The sequence below is a fragment of the Camelus ferus genome, chromosome 23, assembly GCF_009834535.1.
Source record: "Camelus ferus isolate YT-003-E chromosome 23, BCGSAC_Cfer_1.0, whole genome shotgun sequence".
Lineage (NCBI taxonomy): Eukaryota > Metazoa > Chordata > Mammalia > Artiodactyla > Camelidae > Camelus > Camelus ferus.
In genome coordinates this window covers 6802572-6823314 of record NC_045718.1, presented here as the reverse complement: position 1 = coordinate 6823314, position 20743 = coordinate 6802572, and the positions used below count along the sequence as shown (strand labels likewise).

The 20743-nt window shown below is 35.4% G+C and overlaps 1 protein-coding gene across 2 annotated transcripts; it reads right to left on the bottom strand.

Moving 5' to 3' along the window:
• Nucleotides 1–1084: 1084 nt before the first annotated feature.
• RGS18 (regulator of G protein signaling 18) lies at nucleotides 1085–19964 on the bottom strand. Of its 2 annotated transcripts, XM_006190156.3 has the most exons (5): nucleotides 19635–19963; nucleotides 19056–19157; nucleotides 17949–18010; nucleotides 4488–4654; nucleotides 1085–2543 (listed from the first exon to the last, which is right to left on the bottom strand). In XM_006190156.3, exons 1-5 carry the CDS (start codon nucleotides 19751–19753, stop codon nucleotides 2286–2288), a joined length of 708 nt encoding a protein of 235 aa, XP_006190218.2. In that variant the 5' UTR covers nucleotides 19754–19963; the 3' UTR covers nucleotides 1085–2285. The 2 variants fall into 2 exon arrangements, with proteins under 2 accessions (XP_006190218.2, XP_032322669.1); XM_032466778.1 differs by lacking the exon at nucleotides 19056–19157 and having other exon boundaries at nucleotides 19635–19964.
• Between the last annotated feature and the right edge of the window lie 779 nt (nucleotides 19965–20743).

The window sequence follows — 20743 nt, the reverse complement described above, 5'->3', positions numbered from 1 at the left end:
CAAGTCTCTCTTTAAAGACATTCTGTTCTTATACATGTGACTGGCCAAAAAAAGTAAGATATTTCCTGTAATTTTTTTCTCCTTTGAGAAAGTACTGTGTACTTCCAAGATTTTTGTAAAATCGTTCACTATTCCTAGACCAATATCCCGTATTAACTTTTAGTCTAAAAATGTCCTTCATTAACTGTAATTATTTGCCTCTCTTTTTTGTTTGGGCATCAACCAAGAGGTGCTTTGGAAAACATCAAGTCAATAAATCAACGGAATCCATAAATGTGAGCCCTATAAAGAAAATTAGAAATCCGGAGTCCTTATCTTGGAAAATAAATATGTATGGTAAGGGTGCTTTGAGGGGAAATGGATTTCTGAGGATCAGGCATCTGATCAGGGAGCCGGGCGCTGAGATGCTCAGGCTTTTGTTATATATTTCGGCCCATTCCTTCAGCAAGTGTGCATTACTGTCTGCATGTTTTTACTTGACTTCTTTCTCTTTTCCAGTTGTTGACTTTGTTTTCTGTATCCGGCTACTTATCTCCCTCACTGACACAAGCTCCTTGAATTCAGGGATTAACTTCATCAAAAAAAGTCCAGGTATGTTTTTGAAGGGTCTCATTGAATATTTCAAAATTTAAACATGATATTGGATGCTTTTGAAGAGTATTACAAATGAAAAAGCTACGTACTAGCTCTTTGTGGTCCTAGGAAGATGCTGTTAAAATCAGCCTGTGATTTTTTTTTTCTCCAATGAGATCAGAAAGCTTGGATCAGGTCTTAACTCTGTGTATAAAGCAGTCAAACTCTTTGAAAAGAGACTGCCACAAAAAAGGGAAAATATGAATCAGCCAAATTAGAAATAAAAAATACTTTCTTAATTGATCTTTGAAATGCATGCTGTGTTGTATTCATATTCACAACAGGTATCAGGATTTGATTTAGCATTAAGATTAGTGACAAAAGACCTCGATGAATACTTTCTCCTCCAAAATCATTCTAAAAGAAGAAAGTATGTCTTTGTCTAATTGGAGGACAGGAAGGATAATCAATCACCAGTGAGAGCACTTAGTGGTCAAATAAACACTAACTGTACAGGTGAAAAAATTTATAATATTTATTACTACTGGTCATCTACAGTTTTTATACTTTACATTTCAACGAAGATAACATTTACCAAAGCAAAACGTATGGCATCTTTAAATACAGACATTTACAGACCATGCAACACACATCTGAAAGTAAGTATTTCCCTAAAAGTGGAGACATACATACTTATTAGCATCATCATCTTTGAATAAGATCGTAGTAAATGATTCCGTGAGACGTGGAATAGGAAGTCATCCGTGGAGGAACACTTCCTGAATGCGAGCCAGTGCGGCCGATCCCTGAGTGTCCACGGCCTTGGATTCCCGATTTCTTTTCTTCATCTCATTCCAAAAATGAAGGCTCGTTACTTTGGGGATGTACCTCCTCTGGTCATCATCCCAGTGACTGACTGCCCACTATTTTAGCAGCAGGTTCTCCTGACGGATGAGAAGATGCTCGCCTCAGTCCTCACCTGGAGCTGTTGCACCATCTGCTCATGTTTCTGTGGCCCGCAGACATGGTTCTGTGTATCCAGGTAAGTCCATGCTCACTGAAGAATGAGCCCAAGTGTGGATCCACCCTCCGTGATCAGCCCAGGTTATGTCTAACTTGGAAGTTCTGTAGAGATGAATGTGTCCTCTCAAAGGTTGCTGTTACTGGCTTATATCTGGAAGTGATACATTGCTATTCATGAGCCAGGGTTAGTAATCCAAGAACAAATGATCATCCACTCCCTTTATAAGAAGTGGATCACTTCTCCAGTCTCTGTAACTGAGCTGGAGAGAAGTTTCATCATTACAGAAAATATCCAAATGTATCAATGTCTGAGCATTATAATGTTTACATCTAGAAAAAAAAAAAAAAAAACTAGATATTTGGCTTTACTGTTGACAATTTTGCAAAAGCCTAACCTTTACTTAACTTTACAAGCTTATACAACATTGCTGTTATTTCTTTACTGCCTTTTAATTAAGCAGTAAGTTTTTTTGACTATGAATGAAATAAAGTCAAATGGAAACTTTTACAGACTATATTGGCAGATACAGTATACAGTGCTAGAATAAAAGTTTTGGTTTACATTTTTAAAATCATTTCAAATGACATACTTTATTTTAAAAGGCATACCCATTTGTTAGCATAAAGATGCTGTATCTCAGAAGCAGATGTGTAAGTATGCCAGCAAAATGAGCAAAATTGATTTTTCTTTATAACCAAATGGACACATCTGAATTTACATCCTGGAATTCATTGTAGGTAAATGAACGTGATCGTCTTCTAAGATTTGTTGGCCTCTGAGGTCTTCCTTCTATCAAGTCTAAATAGATGTCAGATTTCAGAAACCGCGTGTAACTGTCTTGTTCCATGAGCTGGTACACTCTGCTCTGTGCCACATCAAAACTGTGGAGGGTGGGTTGGGTGATGCTCCTGGCGATGATTTCTTTGGTGTGAAAATCAAGGTTAACCTGAAGAAGAAGAATAATTTAAAAAGTGTAATTGTGGTCAATCTTCTTAAGTAAACACCTTTGAGAAACAGAAGTTCAGGACTGACTCAGTGTTGGAGGGGGCACACTGCACCTGGGTGCCTGGTGCTTTTCCTGTTGCGGGTCTGGCGATCCAGTCATCTACTCGGGGCTGACATCTCATGTGGTTCTTCTCTCCCTAGGCTACTGATCTCTCTCACTCTCTGCTAACTTAGGACCATAGAACATTGTAATGGTAAGTATCACAGAGATCATTAGACCAACTCATTTTCAAAGTGGAAACTCAACTGCATCAAATTATATTGAGTGAGAGCAAACAGCATGTTGGGGGCATGCTTGGGGGATTTCAGTGTGAGCGTTCTGCTTTATCCAGTACTCTTTTCATTATACTGTGTCTTTCCTACAAGCAAACCTGTGCTGAAAATGCTTATGTTTTAAAGATACAAAATTCTTTAGTGCCTTTTATCACAGCACTGATGATGTATTTAGTTTTGATGGTGATAAGTTTTCAGTGTTCAGGTAAGTTTCTTCCTTCTCCCTGGTAGGTGACACCACACGAACAGCCTTTGTTTACCTGTGTATGAGGGTGGCCTTGGGGAAGACAGAATAGTACATTAAAACCGAAAACAGACTGAAACATACTGAAACAAGGAAAATAACTGTCATTTCATGGGGGATGATATCTACATAGGCAATGCTGCCTCAAGGATAACACCAATTTATGGTGAGACAGAACTCTGAGCAGTGACGGACTGCCGTCCTACTGCCTCAATGAAAGGACGTTATTTATTGAACACAAGATGAAGACATAAAAACTATCTGATTTGTCTTCAATGATAGTCATGTAATATTTGCTAGTTTGACAGCCATTTTAACAATTGTTTCACACAGTTACTTCATACTGAGCTTGCAGTCAAAGAAAATCACTTTTGTTTTTTCACTTGAAGCATCGCCTGATTAGGTTTACTTTGTCTTTCTATTATGAAATTTTCATTTTAGTCTCTCGTAAGATGTAGAGATAATTATTTCTGGGCAAGCAAAACTTTGTTCAGGTAGATGAGCCAACATTAAAATGGTGTATAATACAAACTTTTTTATTTCTCTTACTTTCATCAAGTTTAAAAATCTTTAGTTTCTATGGGAGGTTACTTGTGCTAAAGTGATTAATATGATCAGTGAATGAATCTGAATATTGCAATTCATTGTATTTACTCTTCATCTAGAATAAAAACACCCTGAGGAGTGACTTCAGTTATCCCTTTCCTTCCATGGCAGTATCTTGTGATGCATCCTGTTTGTGTATAGAAGTGAGTGCACAAGCAGACCTCAGAGACAGCGCGAGTTCAGTTCCAGACCCCCGCAATAAAGGGAATATTGCCATGAAGAGAATCACACAACATGTTTGGTTTCCCAGTGCATAGAAGAGTTATGTTTACACTGTGTTCTAGCATAGTAAGTGTGCAATAGCATTATGACTGAAAAAAATGTACATACCTTAATTCAATAACACTTTATTGCCAAAAAATGCTAGCCATCATCTGAGCCTGCGGTGAGCCATAGCAGTAACATCAAAGATTACTGATCACAGATTATCCATAGCAAATATAATAATGAAAAAGTAAGGCATATTGTGAGAATCACGAAAACATGATACAGAGACAGGAAGTGAGCCAATGCTGTTGGGAAAATGGCACCAACAGACTTGCTCAAGGCAGGGCTGTCACAAACCCTCAATTTGTTAAAAACACGATGCGAAATGCAGTAAAGTGAAGGACAATGAAACGTGGTCTGCTCGTAAATAAGCACCATTGTTGCTTCAACAGAATTCTGACCTTCCCAGTAGAGTGTACGGGCATACCAATTTGATGAAGACATATTCTCTCAAAAAGTTTTCAAACCGATGTAAATTTTTACAACCATCTTTACCTCCTGTGGAGCGTCATTCTGTATAAACTTCTCATATATTGATTTTGCTTTACGAATTATTTGTTGAGGGTCTTGGCTTTTCTTGAAATCTTCACAGGCTATCCAAAATTCAATGTTTTCCTCACTGAATTCGGTTTTAAGAAATCTGGTAAAAGTCTTCAGTCCATCTACCGAGAAAAGAAGTGATGTATTTTAACTATAAAATATGAATGCTGAGAAAATGTGTCACTTGATATTCAAGTATAACCACGAGTGTCAGCAGAACAGGCATAACTTCCCTCTAATACGCTGGAATCTGCACAGCTTGTATAGTACACACGAAGGACTGAATATAAATTAGCTGAAATCTCCATGGTTATGGAGGTTGAGTATCATTCCTGCTGAAGTGAGGCTGGTGTCATACTTAGACCTGACTAACAGGGACCTGTAATCTGGACCCTGCTTTAGGTCTCTCTCAGCCACGCCTCTCCCCTGGGTGTATGTGGTGGGGCTATTCCACAGAACCAGAAAGTCATTCCAGCTTGAGTATCTCTCATTATCTTTACCCAGAAGCTTCTAGAATGCCTACCATTCAATGAAGCCATCCACTCAACAACTTAACCCACAACTCTGGCATCCTTGGGGCTCCCCAGTTTTCTTCTCAGCCCACACCCAGTTGATAATCAAATTTTGTCTACACTGTCTGTTTCATGTACCATACATCTGTCTTTTTCGTACAATCTGGAATTACTTTTATTCAAACCAGAATTATCTTTTACGTAGACTATTATAACAACCTTCTGACTGGTGACTCTGACACCAGGCTTCCCTTGCTTTCTGCCCACCCTCCACTCTCCTAGCTTATTATTCATATTTCAGACAGTACTATCTCTCTAGAGTACAAATTTAATTATGTTTCTTCACTGTTTAAAAATTTCCAATAATGTCCTTAATCTCTCTCCACTATCTTTTTCACACTCTAAGCCCCAAGCATGCATGCACCATGTTCCCACATCGCTTCACATTAGCTCCTGTTGGAAACATTTTCTCTTCCTACTCCAGTTGTATCAGTCTACTTTCTATAGTCCAATCTGTGTCATACATTCAGGTTTAAAATTAAAAATTATTTTATTGGGAAAGATTTCATCAACCTCCCAGGACTAAGCTGGGTGCCCTTCATACATGACTTCCTAGTACCCTGGGTAACACTTACAATATTTTGCTACGTTGCTCATTTTTGCTTCTCATGTTATACTGGGAGATTCATGAGATGGAAACCCTTGGCTAGTTGTACTCAAAAAATCCCAGCATGAAGAAATCAATCAATATTTACTTACTGAAAGAAATAATCAATAATTGAATACATGAGAAAAAATACAAAATTTCATTAAAAATACAAAAGTTCTAGGAAACTTTTTTGTGTTTAATGGAATATTAGTTCTATAATATTTTTAAAAGAAATCATCAGAGCCAGTAAGCATAAAAAGGCAATAAACAAACAAAAACCCCGTAAAAAATCTTGTCCTATTTTACTATGGACACCAAGGATATAAAATTAATAATATACTAGTTCATTTAAGAAGTCAATCCTTATCTTAGCCTGATGCTATTAAACATTTAATTAATGTTCTAATTTCAAGCTTGTCTAGCACAAATTTTATTATGATTTGGCTGCTTCTTTGAGCACACAGAGAGAGAAACGGCCAGTGACAGTTTTATTTCTGTGTCTGTATTATTAAGCTGGAACTCAGCCTCATTTTTTGCCAACACAAGCCTTCTCCTGAGAGTTGTGTCCTTCTTGGCATGCTAACGAATGACAACGTCAGTATCATAACCTGCAAGGTTAGAGTTTGGGGGAAGTGCCAGCCTATGTGGCTTCAGATAAGCTGACAAACTCCTAGAAGTACACTGCTCTCTGTTGGGTATCACTGTGGGTATCAAGCATATTTGTAATTCTTTGGCCAACTATTTTATTAAATAAGTTTGTTTTCATCCTGTACTACCCACTGAGCAACTCATTAGTTTATTGGAAAATATATTTATTGAGTCCTGACTACCTCCTGGACAGTCTTCTAAGTACTGGTGGTCCAGTAGTACACGGAAGACAAAATCTTTGATGTTTTCAGAGTCCTGCCTTAAATGGAAAGAAATATTGCAATTAAACTATAAAGGAGAGGAGAGCCATGACAGTAATAGGAAGTAAATCGGCCCTCTGGCTACAAATAACTATAAAGCTGGACAAAATATCAAGACAGTAGTTTTCGCAGAGCACAACTGGCAACAGAGACGGGAAGCAGTGTGAGAAGAGAAGCAATGACGAGAGCCCTAGGGTCTGCTCTGGCTTTTTACCTGAGGACACAGATAAGACTGGAATGCATGCACATGGAGCCAACGCAAAGTGGAAAATCTTAAGTTGAGGAGACAGAGATGAGCTTGGGGATCATAATTTGTTTGGAGTTTGTAGGTTAGGGTACTGAAAAGAAAAGAAAGAAAGAAAAAAGAAAAGAAAGATGCAGAGGGTGCCCAGAAGTCTGCATGCAGGTTCCCCGCAGATCTTTGGCTGAGGGGCAGGCTGTACACGGGTAGGGCAAACCCTGTGAAGCCTGGAAGGGTAGAGCTGCTCTGGGTATGAAATGTAAATGGAGAAAAGAGAGTTTGCATAGGTCTGGGAGACTTTGGAGTTCTGGCCCAGCCATAGTGGAGATAACCAACAAAGACTATGTTTTTGGTATAAATACTATGCCTAAAGGCAAGGTTTTTGTCCTCATACTAGGATAAATTGGAAAGAGATTGATTTTAAAGCTCAAACTGATCAGAAAGAATCAAGAGGATCTACTAGTGATTTAACTGACATGCCAGAAAAATAATCTAACACTCTTTAAAGGAAGACAACATAATCCAGACTCCTATGTCTTCTTCCATGCTCACATGCAATAAAAATGTATTAGGCATGCAAGAAATTCTTAAAGTGACTCATTATCAATAATAAAAGCAGTCAATAGAAACTGACCACAAGGTATCCAAAATGTTAGAAACAACACACAGGACATTGTAAAAGCTATTATTAATATGTTGAAAAATGTAAAGGTTAAAAAAAGATATACTGAGTGAATAGATGGAAAAACTCAGCAGAGAAATTGAAACTATAAAAAACAATCAAATGGAATTTCTAAAACTAAAATGGAAAATACCTGAAGTAAAAAATTCATTGGGTAGGCATGACAACTGATTCAAGACTGCCGAAGAAGAGATGAATAGATTAGAAGACAGTTGGATAGAAATTATTTTAATCTAAGGATAGCAGGAAAGGAGGGGGAAAAATTCACAATTATAGTTGTAGTTGTAATTTTAATTCTGTTCACTCAAATTTATAGAACAAGGAGACTATATAAAATCAGTGAGAATATATAAATAAGTGAAAATATATAAAACTTGAACATTATTAACCAAATTGAACTAATTGACAATTATACAACATTCTACTAAACATGTCTTTTCAAGTGCACATGGAAGATTATTCAAAATAGACCACATGCTAGGATGTAAAGTTAATCTAAATAAATTTCAAAAGATTGATTTCTTGCAGAGTTGTCCTTTGCCCCTAAGGGTTTTAATAAAAAATAAATACTAGTAACATAGCTATAAAAGAAACAACACACATAAATAATTTGGAAATAAAACAACAGACATAAATATAGGTCAAAGAAGAAATCACAAGAGAAATTAGAAAATATTTACAATCAAATTATAATAAAAATACAGCACAGCAAAATTTGTGGGATGCAGTTTAAATCGTATTTAGAGGGAAATTTATCACACAAAGTGTTATATTAGTAGAAAAGCCTATGTTTCCATCTCAAGTTTGAAAAACAAGAGCAAATTAAAGCCACAGTAAGAAGAAGGAAAAAAAAATTACAAAAAAATAGCTGAAGTCTATATAAAAGAAAGCAAACCATGAAGAAAATTAACAAAGTCAAAAGTTGGTTCTTTGAAAATATTAATAAAATAGAACCGCTAGTAAGGCTGTTTCATAATAGGAAGCGAGTCAATGATATTACCATAGATCTAGGAGATATTATACAGATAGTAAGTAAATATTATGAACGAATTTGTGCCAGTAAATATAATTTAAATAAAATGGGGAAATTGTTTAAAAACAAAAGCCTACCCAAACTGACACTGCAGAGGAAAATCTGTAACTTTAATTTAATTAACAAATATAGTTTATATTAAACATACCCTCCACCCTCCAAAAAAAATCTTTGGGCCCAGATTTGTTGCATTTCATCAAAAATTTAAGAAAAAAGTATTCTAATCTTATACAACTTTTTTTTTCCAGAAAGTAGTGGAGGGATGAATACTTTTCTTCTCATTTTAAGAGGCTCAGATAACTCTAATACCAAAACCTGACAAATAGAGCAGCAACACTCCCCTCCCCGAAATACAGGTTAAGAAGGAACGAAAAAAGGAAAGAAAAGTCTAGACCCAGTGATCACAGACAGATGTAAAGATTCTGAACAAAATATTAAAGACTTAAATCCAAAAATTTGAAGAAGGAGAAGCAGATTCTAGCATTGTGGTTAAAATTTTGTTAAATTCTGAAATAAATGATAGCTTTCTTTGCTTAACTTAACATAAAGAATTAGTAGTCATAAATGATGTAACAACCTACAGACAATCCCTAGGGGTTGGAGGGTAGGATCTCTCCAACCACCACCACCACCACCACCACCACGAAGGAAGAGCCATGTGGACCTCCTCTACGCCACTGCCCCTTCCATGGGCATTTTCATGTGGGTAAGGGGAGATTCTGCCATTTCTTTTCCTCAGTAGGATCGGTAGTTTGATCCTGAGCACCAGGTGTTAGCGGTTAAAGGTTAGTGAGAAACTAGGAGAACAAGCAAAGGTTAACCTCAGCAAGAGTCTGAGAAGGTATGGTAGGCCTGACGTGCAACCCAGAACTTGTCTGCAGTGATTAGATGCTGGTAAAATAATTCCTAGTCAAACAACCATCTTAAGGAGGACTAGGTGTTAACTGGTTCCTGAATAAGTCAACAAATTCCAGTCACTGAGAAGAAGGAAGAATGATCACTGTGGGTGATATTTAACCACTCTTATTTCTATAGCACAGTGAGTGATTTTTCAAAATGTATTTCTCATGTTGTGTAGTGTGATTTGCTCAGAATGTAGCAGAGAAATATACATGGATGATTCTTGGAAGCATTTTGATAGATAGAAGATTTTCCCTAAATAATTAAAAATGTATATATTTCAGAGTAAAGTTAATGATCTGTCTCTGCTTTTATTAATTTTGAACCAAAATAGCTGCCAAAGTGAATGGCGGGGAGCCAGACATGCCGATTTTACCCCGGCTTGTTAACCCACCAGGACTCCTAGGAGTTACCGTTCCTTAGTGTGTTCTGATTTGATTTTACTTCTCACAACTCCTTTTGCCTGCGTGGCTCAGTACCTGAACTTGTGAAAAAGCAGCTCAAGTCATTGCTGTTGCCCAAGATTACAGTCCTTTAATTTTTGAAAACTCTACTGCAGCAGCATCCCCTCGAGACTTCAGGTAAAACTGGAGCCTCAGGCTGATGACTTTAGCAAATAGGCTGAACAAGCGTCGTTTGGCTCCTGATTGGCAACAGCTTGAAAACTTCTTTTCCTATTTACGCAACTAGAAAGATGTTGTTACTGCATCATCTCTGGTTTTACTTTTTGGCCCCTTTTTTTCCCCTTCTATAATGATCCTGGAAGGAAACAAGGAAACTAAGGCAAAATGTGCCTTTCAATCCCTAGATTGAAATTGAAGTCGAATTTGAAATGTGGGCAATGTTTAGATGTGTGAAAGTGAAACCACAACAAAAACAACCATCCGTAGACCAATTGACTTGAACCAAACTTTAGGCAGTTACAACGTCATGCCCCAGCCTCTGGCCGGAACTTTAAAACAAACATTGAGAATTTCCCCTTGATGAATTTTTAGTGTAACAGAAAACCACTGCTTAGCACCCTTACTTACTTCCCCTTTCAAATTTCTAAGATGTTTGTCCTTTTTCCCCCCAATTAACATCCACTATTCACTGGACTGAATTTTAACTTACATATATTATACACATATTAATATAGATGTTTCTCTTAATGTATCCCTAGTAACAATTTTTAGAACTGATAGATTTTTGTATTTTTAATAGAATTCTGATTTTTTATTTGCCTTGATAGCTGCTATAAAGTAGATTTCTGAAGAGAATTCTTTGACTACATATTAAGAAACAATTGGAAGCAAGACAACAAAATGATTGTGGATTTCAATGCGTAACGCTTGATACTTCTTTAAATCTATTTCTGTCAGTTAAGAGTATAAAAATGGCAACCTTAATTTAAAAAAAAAGCAAAAGCATTCATCTGGAAATGTGCGCTTTGCTGATATTAAAGGCCCATCACTGGGTGTTATTGCTCTGTATGTTCCTGATGTAGGTCCTCCCTCTTAAACGCTCCCACAAAAAAAGACATTGTTCTCGCTTGCTTCTCTGTTACTATGTAAATGGAAATTACAGCAAAGATAGCAAATAAAATGCCTGCAATCTTAACCACAGAACAGTCTGTTCCAGGTCAGATCTAGATTGGAAAGAGGAAATTAAGAATACGTTTTATTGGGTTTATGAACAGTTACTTGGACCCCAGTGAAGGGAAATGCTTTTTTGATTTCATTTGATTCTATCCATATGTCATGTATAAGCATGGATTGATCAGGTTTTAAATACCAAATTATTTCTAAAGCAAAGTGATAAATTACTGTGACAGTTTTAGGAGGATTTGGCTATGACTTTTCCTATTAATAAACCTGAATTATAATACAAAATTTTTGTATGGACACCTAAAAGGGATCATTCAGTTTCTTGGCATCTGAAATTGTTACTTATAAAAATAACTTCCTTCCTCTATTTTTAATTATGTATGAAACACCTAGTGTGGACCTGAGGTCTGTGCTATATACTAAAAATGCAAAAATATTAATTACAATAGTTAGAAGTTTTGAGTGTTTGCTGAAGTCTTGGCACATCACCATATGTCTTTTATTGGAGCAGTTCCACTTAATTTTCACATCAGCCCTAAGGAGTAAGTCCTTTTCAACCCATTTATACAGATGAAGAAGCTGAGGTTCAGAGACTTAATTTGCCCTGAATCTTACAGCTGGTAAAAGACAGCACAGAGGTTTGAGTCCAGGTTTATTTTGTTTGCAGTTCTAGAACCTTTATCATTAAACTGCCACAAAACAAGTGCTTACTGGTGAGGAATATGGAGGTTAGCGGACCAGACAGGCATGTACATACCAAGGACATAGGAAGGACGATTGCAGAGGTGACTAATTCTTTTGGGAGCAGCAGAGGAATATCAGTTTACTATAATCACTTTATCATGATAAAAATCTTCCCGAAATTATTATAAACACTACTTAAATAGTCCTTGCCTAATTCACAAAGCAGGAGTGAGTGTTGACTGTGTACCAGCTGTTGCACTTTGGAATTTCATGCTATAGCCCTTTGTTCCCGTGCTCAGTCTTGAGCCTGATACAGTCACAGTGAAGTTACAGCACGAGCATCAGGAAGGGCACTGCGTGCGCTAAAAACGCTCTGATGAGTTGATCAAAGGAAACAGATTTTTGTTAACACAATATGAATATAATAGGAAAGAATAAATACTGATTCAAGAAACAAATTAATGATGAATGAGAAGGCAATTCATGTATTTAAAAGTTTAGGTAAATTACTTTTGAAAAAATAATCTGCAGTGTTGTGCAGGATTATCTCAGCACATCAGTTACTTCCTGTTTCTCTTACTTTGGGCAGCTGCGTTAAGTCAGGTCACAATGGAACCATTTCTCATGTAGAGGCAGCAACTTACTAAACAGCCCTTTAGAGGCAGCAGTCGTGAAGGCAGCTGCCAAAAGTGCTTGATGGAACCTGGGATTAGAATTCACACTGGAAGGAGCTGGCTCCATGTGTCATACAAATATGAGATACTTGTAATTGCATGTTTCTAAATTGAAACTCTGGCATCTGTTGGAGTATTTTTCTGATGCCAAGAAACCAAATGAAACAAAAAGTCAAGAAACTCTGAAGTTGGAAACCCAAGTACATAGTAATATCCTAAGTACTAGGTTTCACTGCTTCGCCTTTGATATTTGGCGTCATTGTTTTTGACTTGCCACAGAATGTTGTGGTTACTATTGCAGTAATGAGTTCTTTATGTGGTCCATTTATTAAGACTGGGTTTTACTTATTTTTATTCTTCAGACAGGTTAGGAAATTGGGTGTTCGACATAGGTCAGCTTGATTCAGAAATTTAACTTTGCAGAACCCTGGAATCCCTGATCTTGCAGAAAATTGGTAACTGAAAATTGGGAAGGGCAACTTGAAAAAGTGTAAGGAGAAGTGCTCATTTCCTTCCCCAAAAGAAAAGTACGCATTTCCTTGCAGCCTTTACTCAGTCAGTAATAAGTATTTTCCACAGTATAATCAGATCGTGTTTTTAAGTCAAGTGGGTGCAATGCCTTACACATTCTACTTGTATCTTAACCTATTATGAATTATTCTCAAAGTTAAGCTTAGTACAGTCACAATTTAGGGTGCAAAAAAATCCAAGCAAACAGTCATTAATAAAAACTACAAATATTGAAATCATTTGCAATGACTGGAATAAAGGATGTACAGGAAAATAAACAGTTATATAGTAGTTGGAAGATTTTCTTATTGGCAGAGACTCCATAAGAAATTACATTCTCTTTCAAATCTTCAATTACCAGCTCTGTGAGATGGTTAGAAAATCTCTTACTGTGGTCAGTCGCCCTTCCAAATTCTAGGTGTGTGCCTAGAAAATCCTACAGAACTTTTGATACAGTTTAATAGCAACTAAATATGTCCAAACTCTCACCTGTTATCTTCTCCAAATCTTCCGCCTCTATTTCTGATCTCTACAAGGAACTGTTATCTTCCTATTAATATGGAATAAAATCTAGGGATATTTGCTTTATCCTTTTTCTTCCTCTCCCATTTCTTCATCATCTCAGTTTACAATGTATGTACACATTCAGTCAGTCACCAAGTTCATCCATTTTCTTTCCAAAGTAGCCCTTACCTTGAGGTTAGCTTTATATTTTTAACAGCCTTGCAAGTAGTCCTTATTATATGCATAGAATTCTGCCTTTCTAGCCATCAGAGCCAGCTTTCCAAAAAACTCTTCCAAAGTTTGTCCCCAGTTTGATTTTCCAATGTGTTTGTTCACTGCTCTGCCTCAGCAAAAGGGAACTGCTTGCGTTCCTCGTGCACCCAAATCACTTATTTCTCTAGCCCTTTTCTTGCCTTTTTCTACACTCAGGAACAGCCTTTTCTTCTGCCTGCTGAAACCTTGCACACATCTATACAGTCTCGTTTAATGATTTTCTAAAGCCTATGTGAAACATTGCAAGTTCTATAGACATTTTAAAAATGATTTATCCAATTGTTTTCAAAATTATACCTTTTCAGCAGCATTGTTTTACTTTCAGAACTATCTTACACAGAACCATATACATATATGTATACAAACACAAATGTGTGAGTATAATATACATATATAAGATTTTTATTGAAATTGATTTGCTAGGTTGATATTGACAAAATTTATTTTTATAAAGTCAATTAGTAAAAAGACTGACTAAATCTGAAATTGATGATTATAAATTACAGCTATTGTCTGATACTGGTTTTTGTTGTATTCTTGCTTATTGTTTTTATTCAACAACACTTAGAAATTACCGATATACAGCTTTAAATGATAGATTTGAATGGTTCATTTTGCAATTTCAGACAAATCTGTCAATAAACAGGGGCAGCAGGGAAAATTATCCTAATATCTGCATAGAAACAAATAAGGAACAGAAGCTAAATTATTGATGGACTGCATTGTGTTAAATTTACTTCATAACATATTTGAGTTTTTTAAAATAAAAATTTAATTTTAGAATAGATTTAGAGTTACAGAAAAACTATGACAACAGTACAGAGCTTCCGTACACCTCACCCCCAGTGCCCTCCTATTGCTAATATCTTACGTTAGTAAGGTACATACGTTACAATTAATAAACAAATGCCGACACATTATTACTAACGAAAGTCCATACTTTGATTATATTCCTTTAGATTTTATATTCTTCTGTGCTTTTTTATAATTTTAAAAGACTTCAGTTACATTTTAGGAATGAAATTTGAATATAATAGTGGAATTATCAAAACACTCCAGGGATGCTGTGGTTTCTCTGGAACACAGCAAAAATAGTGTTCTTTCTGTTTCAGTCTCATCTGTCTATTGTCTGTCACCCTAAGCCACCCTTTCTTTTTTAAATTATGTTTTTCAATAAAGAATTACTTTCTTCTTAGTTCACTAAATCAATCGCACTGTTTAAAGCCCCATGCGTACGTTGGCTTTCTGCTTGGATGATCTCTTTCTCTCTTTGTCCAGCTAGTGAATTGTTGATTAATCCCCTAAAATCTAGCATAAGAACCACCTCCTCTATGACTCCATTCCTAAAGATGCTACTAATTATTCTACAGTGATTTTAGTATCAGCCATTTTTGTCAAATACTCAAATTTCCATTGTATTTCATTTGACTTACCACCTCATTTCCCATTTGACTAAATTTAATACAATATCCATTTCCTTTGTATAGACAAAGCATACAGAATTTGAGAAACTTACACATTTAACTAAAGGGAAATACTATAAAATTTCATACAGCAAAGGTCTTTCTTGAAGTGTGTGTGTGTTTGTGTGTATGTGGGTGTGTATGTGTGCATGAATATAGTAACTTTTCTTTTTTTTCTTCTTGGCCTAGAGTTAAGTCATTAGAAATGAGCTGAATTTAACCACTGCAACCATAAGACTTTTTTAGGTACTATTTTTAAGCTTTATAATTTACTGTTACTAAGATTTATAATTTTAAAAATGATTGGATTTGGGGGATTGATTAAAATAATGCTATTAACATATTTTTTTTAATTCAGTATAGTTTAATTAGCACTTTGATCATACACGGTAACAATGATGTCCAAGTGGGTCGGTGCTGATTTTGGGGGATTCATATTACCCACTTTTGATTCAGATTGCTGCTGCTTTTCCCATCTTTAATATTTCCACCAGTGGACAGCCAAGAGACAGCAGCTGACTCAATTTTTTTTGTTTAGTCTTGACTGCTTTTAAAGCAACATGGTTTTAGAATGTCAGGGGAGCATTTCTTGTAGGACTGATGACCTTCCTAAATCTTTCTCTCTGAATGGGTCGTGAGAGTATGATGAAATTATTATGTATCAATTTATGAAATTGGAGAAAGAAATCCAGCTTGTATATTTCTTTCTATTGAAATTTAACCCTGTAAGTGATGGTTACACAGTTGGGAGTAGGCTAGAAAACAGAAAAAAGATTATGAAACTTATTGTTGATAATTAATATTTTTCATAATAGTGGAAACTGTTTACATTTGTGTAGTTATTGGTTTCTTAATCATCATCTCATCTAATCCTGACAGAAATTTATTTCTAGTGGAGCTAGAGACATCGTTATCTCCATTTACAGTTGAGGAAACTGAATGTGAAAGTGATTAGGAAGCTTAACTGAGATGATACAACCACTGTGTTACAGAAGAGAACCAGAACTTAAATCTCAAAAGGCACCCAGGACTAACTTTTTCCGAGCAACACATGGCGTTGTATTATTCAAGCACTTAATACTTACCAGGTGATGTGTCAGGTTTGGGGATCCAGAGACGAAAAGACATGTTTCCTTAGGGAAAAAAAATGAATTCTACTTCTTTTTTTCCCTTGCTCTGAGGCTGAAGGGCTGACTTGTGACCAAATGTTGGAAATGATAGGAGATTTTAAAAAAAAATGTTTGGGGGAGGCATGAATTAGGGAGGACTTTTACACAGGTTATTGTAGTTAGTCATAAGAACTGACAAATGCCTGAACCAAGACAGTGGCAGCAGAGATAATGAGAATGGAGCAGGTTTGACATGTATTTGGTAAGAATTTTAATAATAGTTGAGAAATGACTGAATATTGAGAATGAAGCTAAGTGAGGAGTTAAAGAACGCTGTTATTCTCCAAAATAGGGAGAGATGGAGTATTATGGTGAAATGCGGATGGAGTAACACTTTGTATTTTTTCAGCATAAACTTCCTTCCTTACCACTATCCTCTGTTGATTACATCCTTTCCTAAATTTAAGCCTTGATTTCTCTACCCATATTTTTCTTTCTCTGCATCAGGATTACAGTTCAGAGGCCAATCTGTGTTCATTGGAAGAGGGGAGATTTTCAGGGGTAGTCTGCACAGATAGGAATCTTCTGTCAGTAAAGTCAGGGGAACATGAACTGGTCACCAGAGCCTTAGAGATGGATAGACAATTAGCGAAGAGAAAAATACAGGACGTGAAGACAGACAAGAAAAGCTGGTGTTGCATCATATGGTGCACAGTACGTGAGACTGAATTACAAGCCCTGTACTCCCAGCTGCCCCAGTGATGGGAGCCCCTGCTTCCCGCAGACACCTCAGTGTGAGAAAAACCAGTCAGTAGCATTGATGAACTCAGAGAAGGAGGTAAGGACAGAAAACCTGGAGACACAAATGAAAGCTGTGGGCTTGAGGAAGCTTGCGGCTATTTGGTAGTAATGAAGTCTTGCTTCTTAAGCAGACTCTGTCTGGCTTCGTTTGGAAAACAATGAACCCTGTGGTTGACCTAGCCTCATCGCTTATTCAGTTCAACTTGTCAGTTTTGCTACCAGCAGGAGATTGTGAACTGAATAAAGACAAAAAACAAACAAACAAACAAACAAAAAACTTACTCACCTGCTGCCTTATAAATTGACTATAAAGAGCCTGTCCTCTAACCCACGCTTTACTGGAGTGTTGGACAAACAGGAACTCAGTATTTGTCTTCACCATCCATCTCATCTACAAAGCTCCACCTCAAATACCCACCTAATTCTCAACTCTTCTGCAAAATTCTGATGACTGATAGGAAGAGTGAAGCATTTGTAAAATTAAAAATATGTATATTTTCATGAAGATTTCCTAAATGTCCATCAAAAGAACTACTTTAGATTTTAGATCTCTTAATAAAAATAACATGGATAATCTGGGATTTAATAAAACTAAGGGTCTCATTCAAAAACTAAAAATTGCTGAAAATTGGAAACTATTAACCCAGCACAAAGAAATATTTCATCCACAATAAGTAATTCTTAATAAAATAACAATAATTTAAAAAATACTTTTATTAGTTGACCATTCTATTATTATGTAGTTTTTTCTGTTGATAAGAAACTCAGATTGCTGTAAATTACCAATCAGACTAAAGTTTGATGACAGCCTGTCTTAAGGTAGTTAAATGCATACTTCATATAATTTTCCATTAAGGAATAAAGTATTTGGGAAAAGTAGCACTAACCTTTATGGGAAAGCAGTTTGTCAAATGATTCACCCCATATCACTGCTTCTTCAGGGGAGATTCTGTTCAAGAAAGAAAATGTTTTATTACATAGTGTGCAAAAAAATCTATTTAGGAATCTGCTCTAATATATGCTATCATACTGCTCTTTTCAGTCATATTTCACAGGGTTTCTCTTTTGATTATTATATAATCAAAATTGTATTTACATTGGAAACTTCAAAAACATTGGTCAGCTTTCTTCTGGATTTTCCCTATCAAACAATGTATTAAAATAACATTAAATATTTTCTCGTGAGTGTATGAATTATTTTATTTTCTAAGGAAAAATTAATCATGTGCTTAAAAACAAAGAAAAAGAAATCAATTATCTTTCTTACTTCAGCAAATAGAAGAACCTAAACCGACAATATCTTTCAGCCAAACTTTTTTTTAACTGCAGTTTCCTTGAAACTCTTACCACAATATGCAGCAATTTTTTTTTAAACAGATAGAGGAAGTTTGACTAATGAAGTTTTAAAGGGGTAAGAAATATAAAACATTTTTAATACAACAAATATTTTAGACATGATAATTTAGAGTTGTATATATTTGTCTTGGATCTTTTATTGGTCATATTTCAAATTTGGAAGAATCTGTAATATACTAGTATATAAGGCTATTCCATTTTCTGTTTAAATTAAAGAAATGGCTAAAACATACGAAATATCTCTTTTTGTGCTTTATTTGATATTCTGTCTAGGGCATTTTTTCCCAAACTACCGAGGAAAGAGATGAACAGCACTTCTGAATGACAATATTACATTGTGAAAACTCTTAAATTAATGAGTATTTCATCAGTTTATAAGGAGTAAAATATATTATTTTAAATTGACAGGTATATAATTTTGAAAGGGCATCTTTAAATTTTTATGAGATTATTTAATTCAGGCTATTAAATTGGTTTCATTTTATAGAATATTTCTAGTTTTTTTGAAACAAGATCTCTAACCTTCCTTATATTACTGTGTAATTTACAATAAAATGGAAATCTCTAATTTCCTCTTTCTTAAATCTTTAATGATAGGATCAGCAAAATCTACCCCCGAATAATTAAAAGTTATTCACCTTGTTTCTTTGGCCAAGTGCCCAGAACTATTAGAGAGGATATCTTGTTGAAACTCAAGTTTCTGCACAAGAAGACTTAGCCTATTTCTTTTTTCCTTATCCCTGTAATGAAAAAGCATTAGCTTCAGGACAACTTGGATGACAATTAAAATCCTTCTGACCATCAAACAGGCCGGGGTTGGTGATCACCTGGACAGCCTTCTCACTCACCCTCCACTCTCAACACACGATGGTTTTCTTAAGAATTTCATTTAAGTACTATGTTTGTGGAAGAATTAAGATAGCATATGTGAAGCATACTTGTTTTTACCCTAGTGTCTATAAAGTATTTGAGATTATATTTCAGTAAATATTATTACTAGTTCTTCTGTGTGGTTAAAATTGTGATACTTTAAAAAAAATTAATACACTTAAGGTTTAACAGTTATTTACTCCTAGTAAGTAGACTTTTTTTTTAAAACATGTAACAGTACAACCAATATATTTTCAAACAGATATTTTACAAACAAGTGCTAACAAATACTCAATGTCAATCACACTTTTAAAGTATAAGGCTGATTTTTAAAATTATGATTTTACCTGATTTTGGCTTCTTTGCTTGTATCTCCTTTTCCTGAACCATGTATTAACTTGAAAAAAGTTTTTTCTTTTGGTTCGCACATATTTAATTGAGAAAAGAAAACCAGTGATGTTTCCATCTTCTCTTTCTAAAATGAAGAGATGTCTAATTTATTACATCTTTCACTTGTTAAGGCTATTCCAAGGATATACATGGTGGAGTAAAAAGTTATCTCAGTTCCGTCAGCAACACTTTAAAAAAAAAAAATCGAGAGCTGTGTTTCTGCCTCGGCAAAAATTTAGAACTGAGGAACTAAAGTATAATTCGGTCCTGAGTTGTTTGGGGAAATGATACTACAAATTTGCAAAATGACTCTTGGTCTCTAAGATAAAGACTGGTGTTACCACAATGCAACTTCTCTTTCTAGTTTGTGCAACCAGAGTGATACTTTAATAGGCTCAAATGACTCTGTCATTTCCCACAGGAACTTTTTGGAAAGGACTTTAACGTGTGTAGTGTGTGTTAAGATGTGTTGTGGCAAAGTGCTACATCAATCACTAGGAGATATTTCCCCTGGTTCTTAAAAAAAGTACTTTTCCTTATTTTAATTACATTGAATGAGGTAAATTATATCTAGTTGATGTAATGCTATGTAATGTTAATCACATTTGCTTAACACACCATATCAAAATAAGAAGATAGATCATAGAGTTTCCTAGTGGAAAGGGACCATAAGAAGCATTTAATTCAATAATTACTAAGCACAGGCCCATGGACTGATTTTAGGCATTTATGAAACTTCTACCAGTCCATAATGAAAATGGGAAAAAAAGATAATATGTAATTTTTTTCTTGAACTATATTTTAATTTTCTTTAATATGAAGGACTTCCTTATTTTGAATTTGCCCTTCTGCCTTTTTTATTGTTAATATGTTGTTTTTAATGGAATATTTTAACTAGAGATGGCAGCTTGTGTGTTTATGTTCTTATTAAAAAACAAATGGCAACTTCAACCTTCACTTATTTTACTGTTTCTTGCAACCCACATATCTAAGAAATACTGATCTAAGCCATAACTCACATTAAAAAAACAACAACAAAAAAAAACCAATCAGGCATGATAGATCT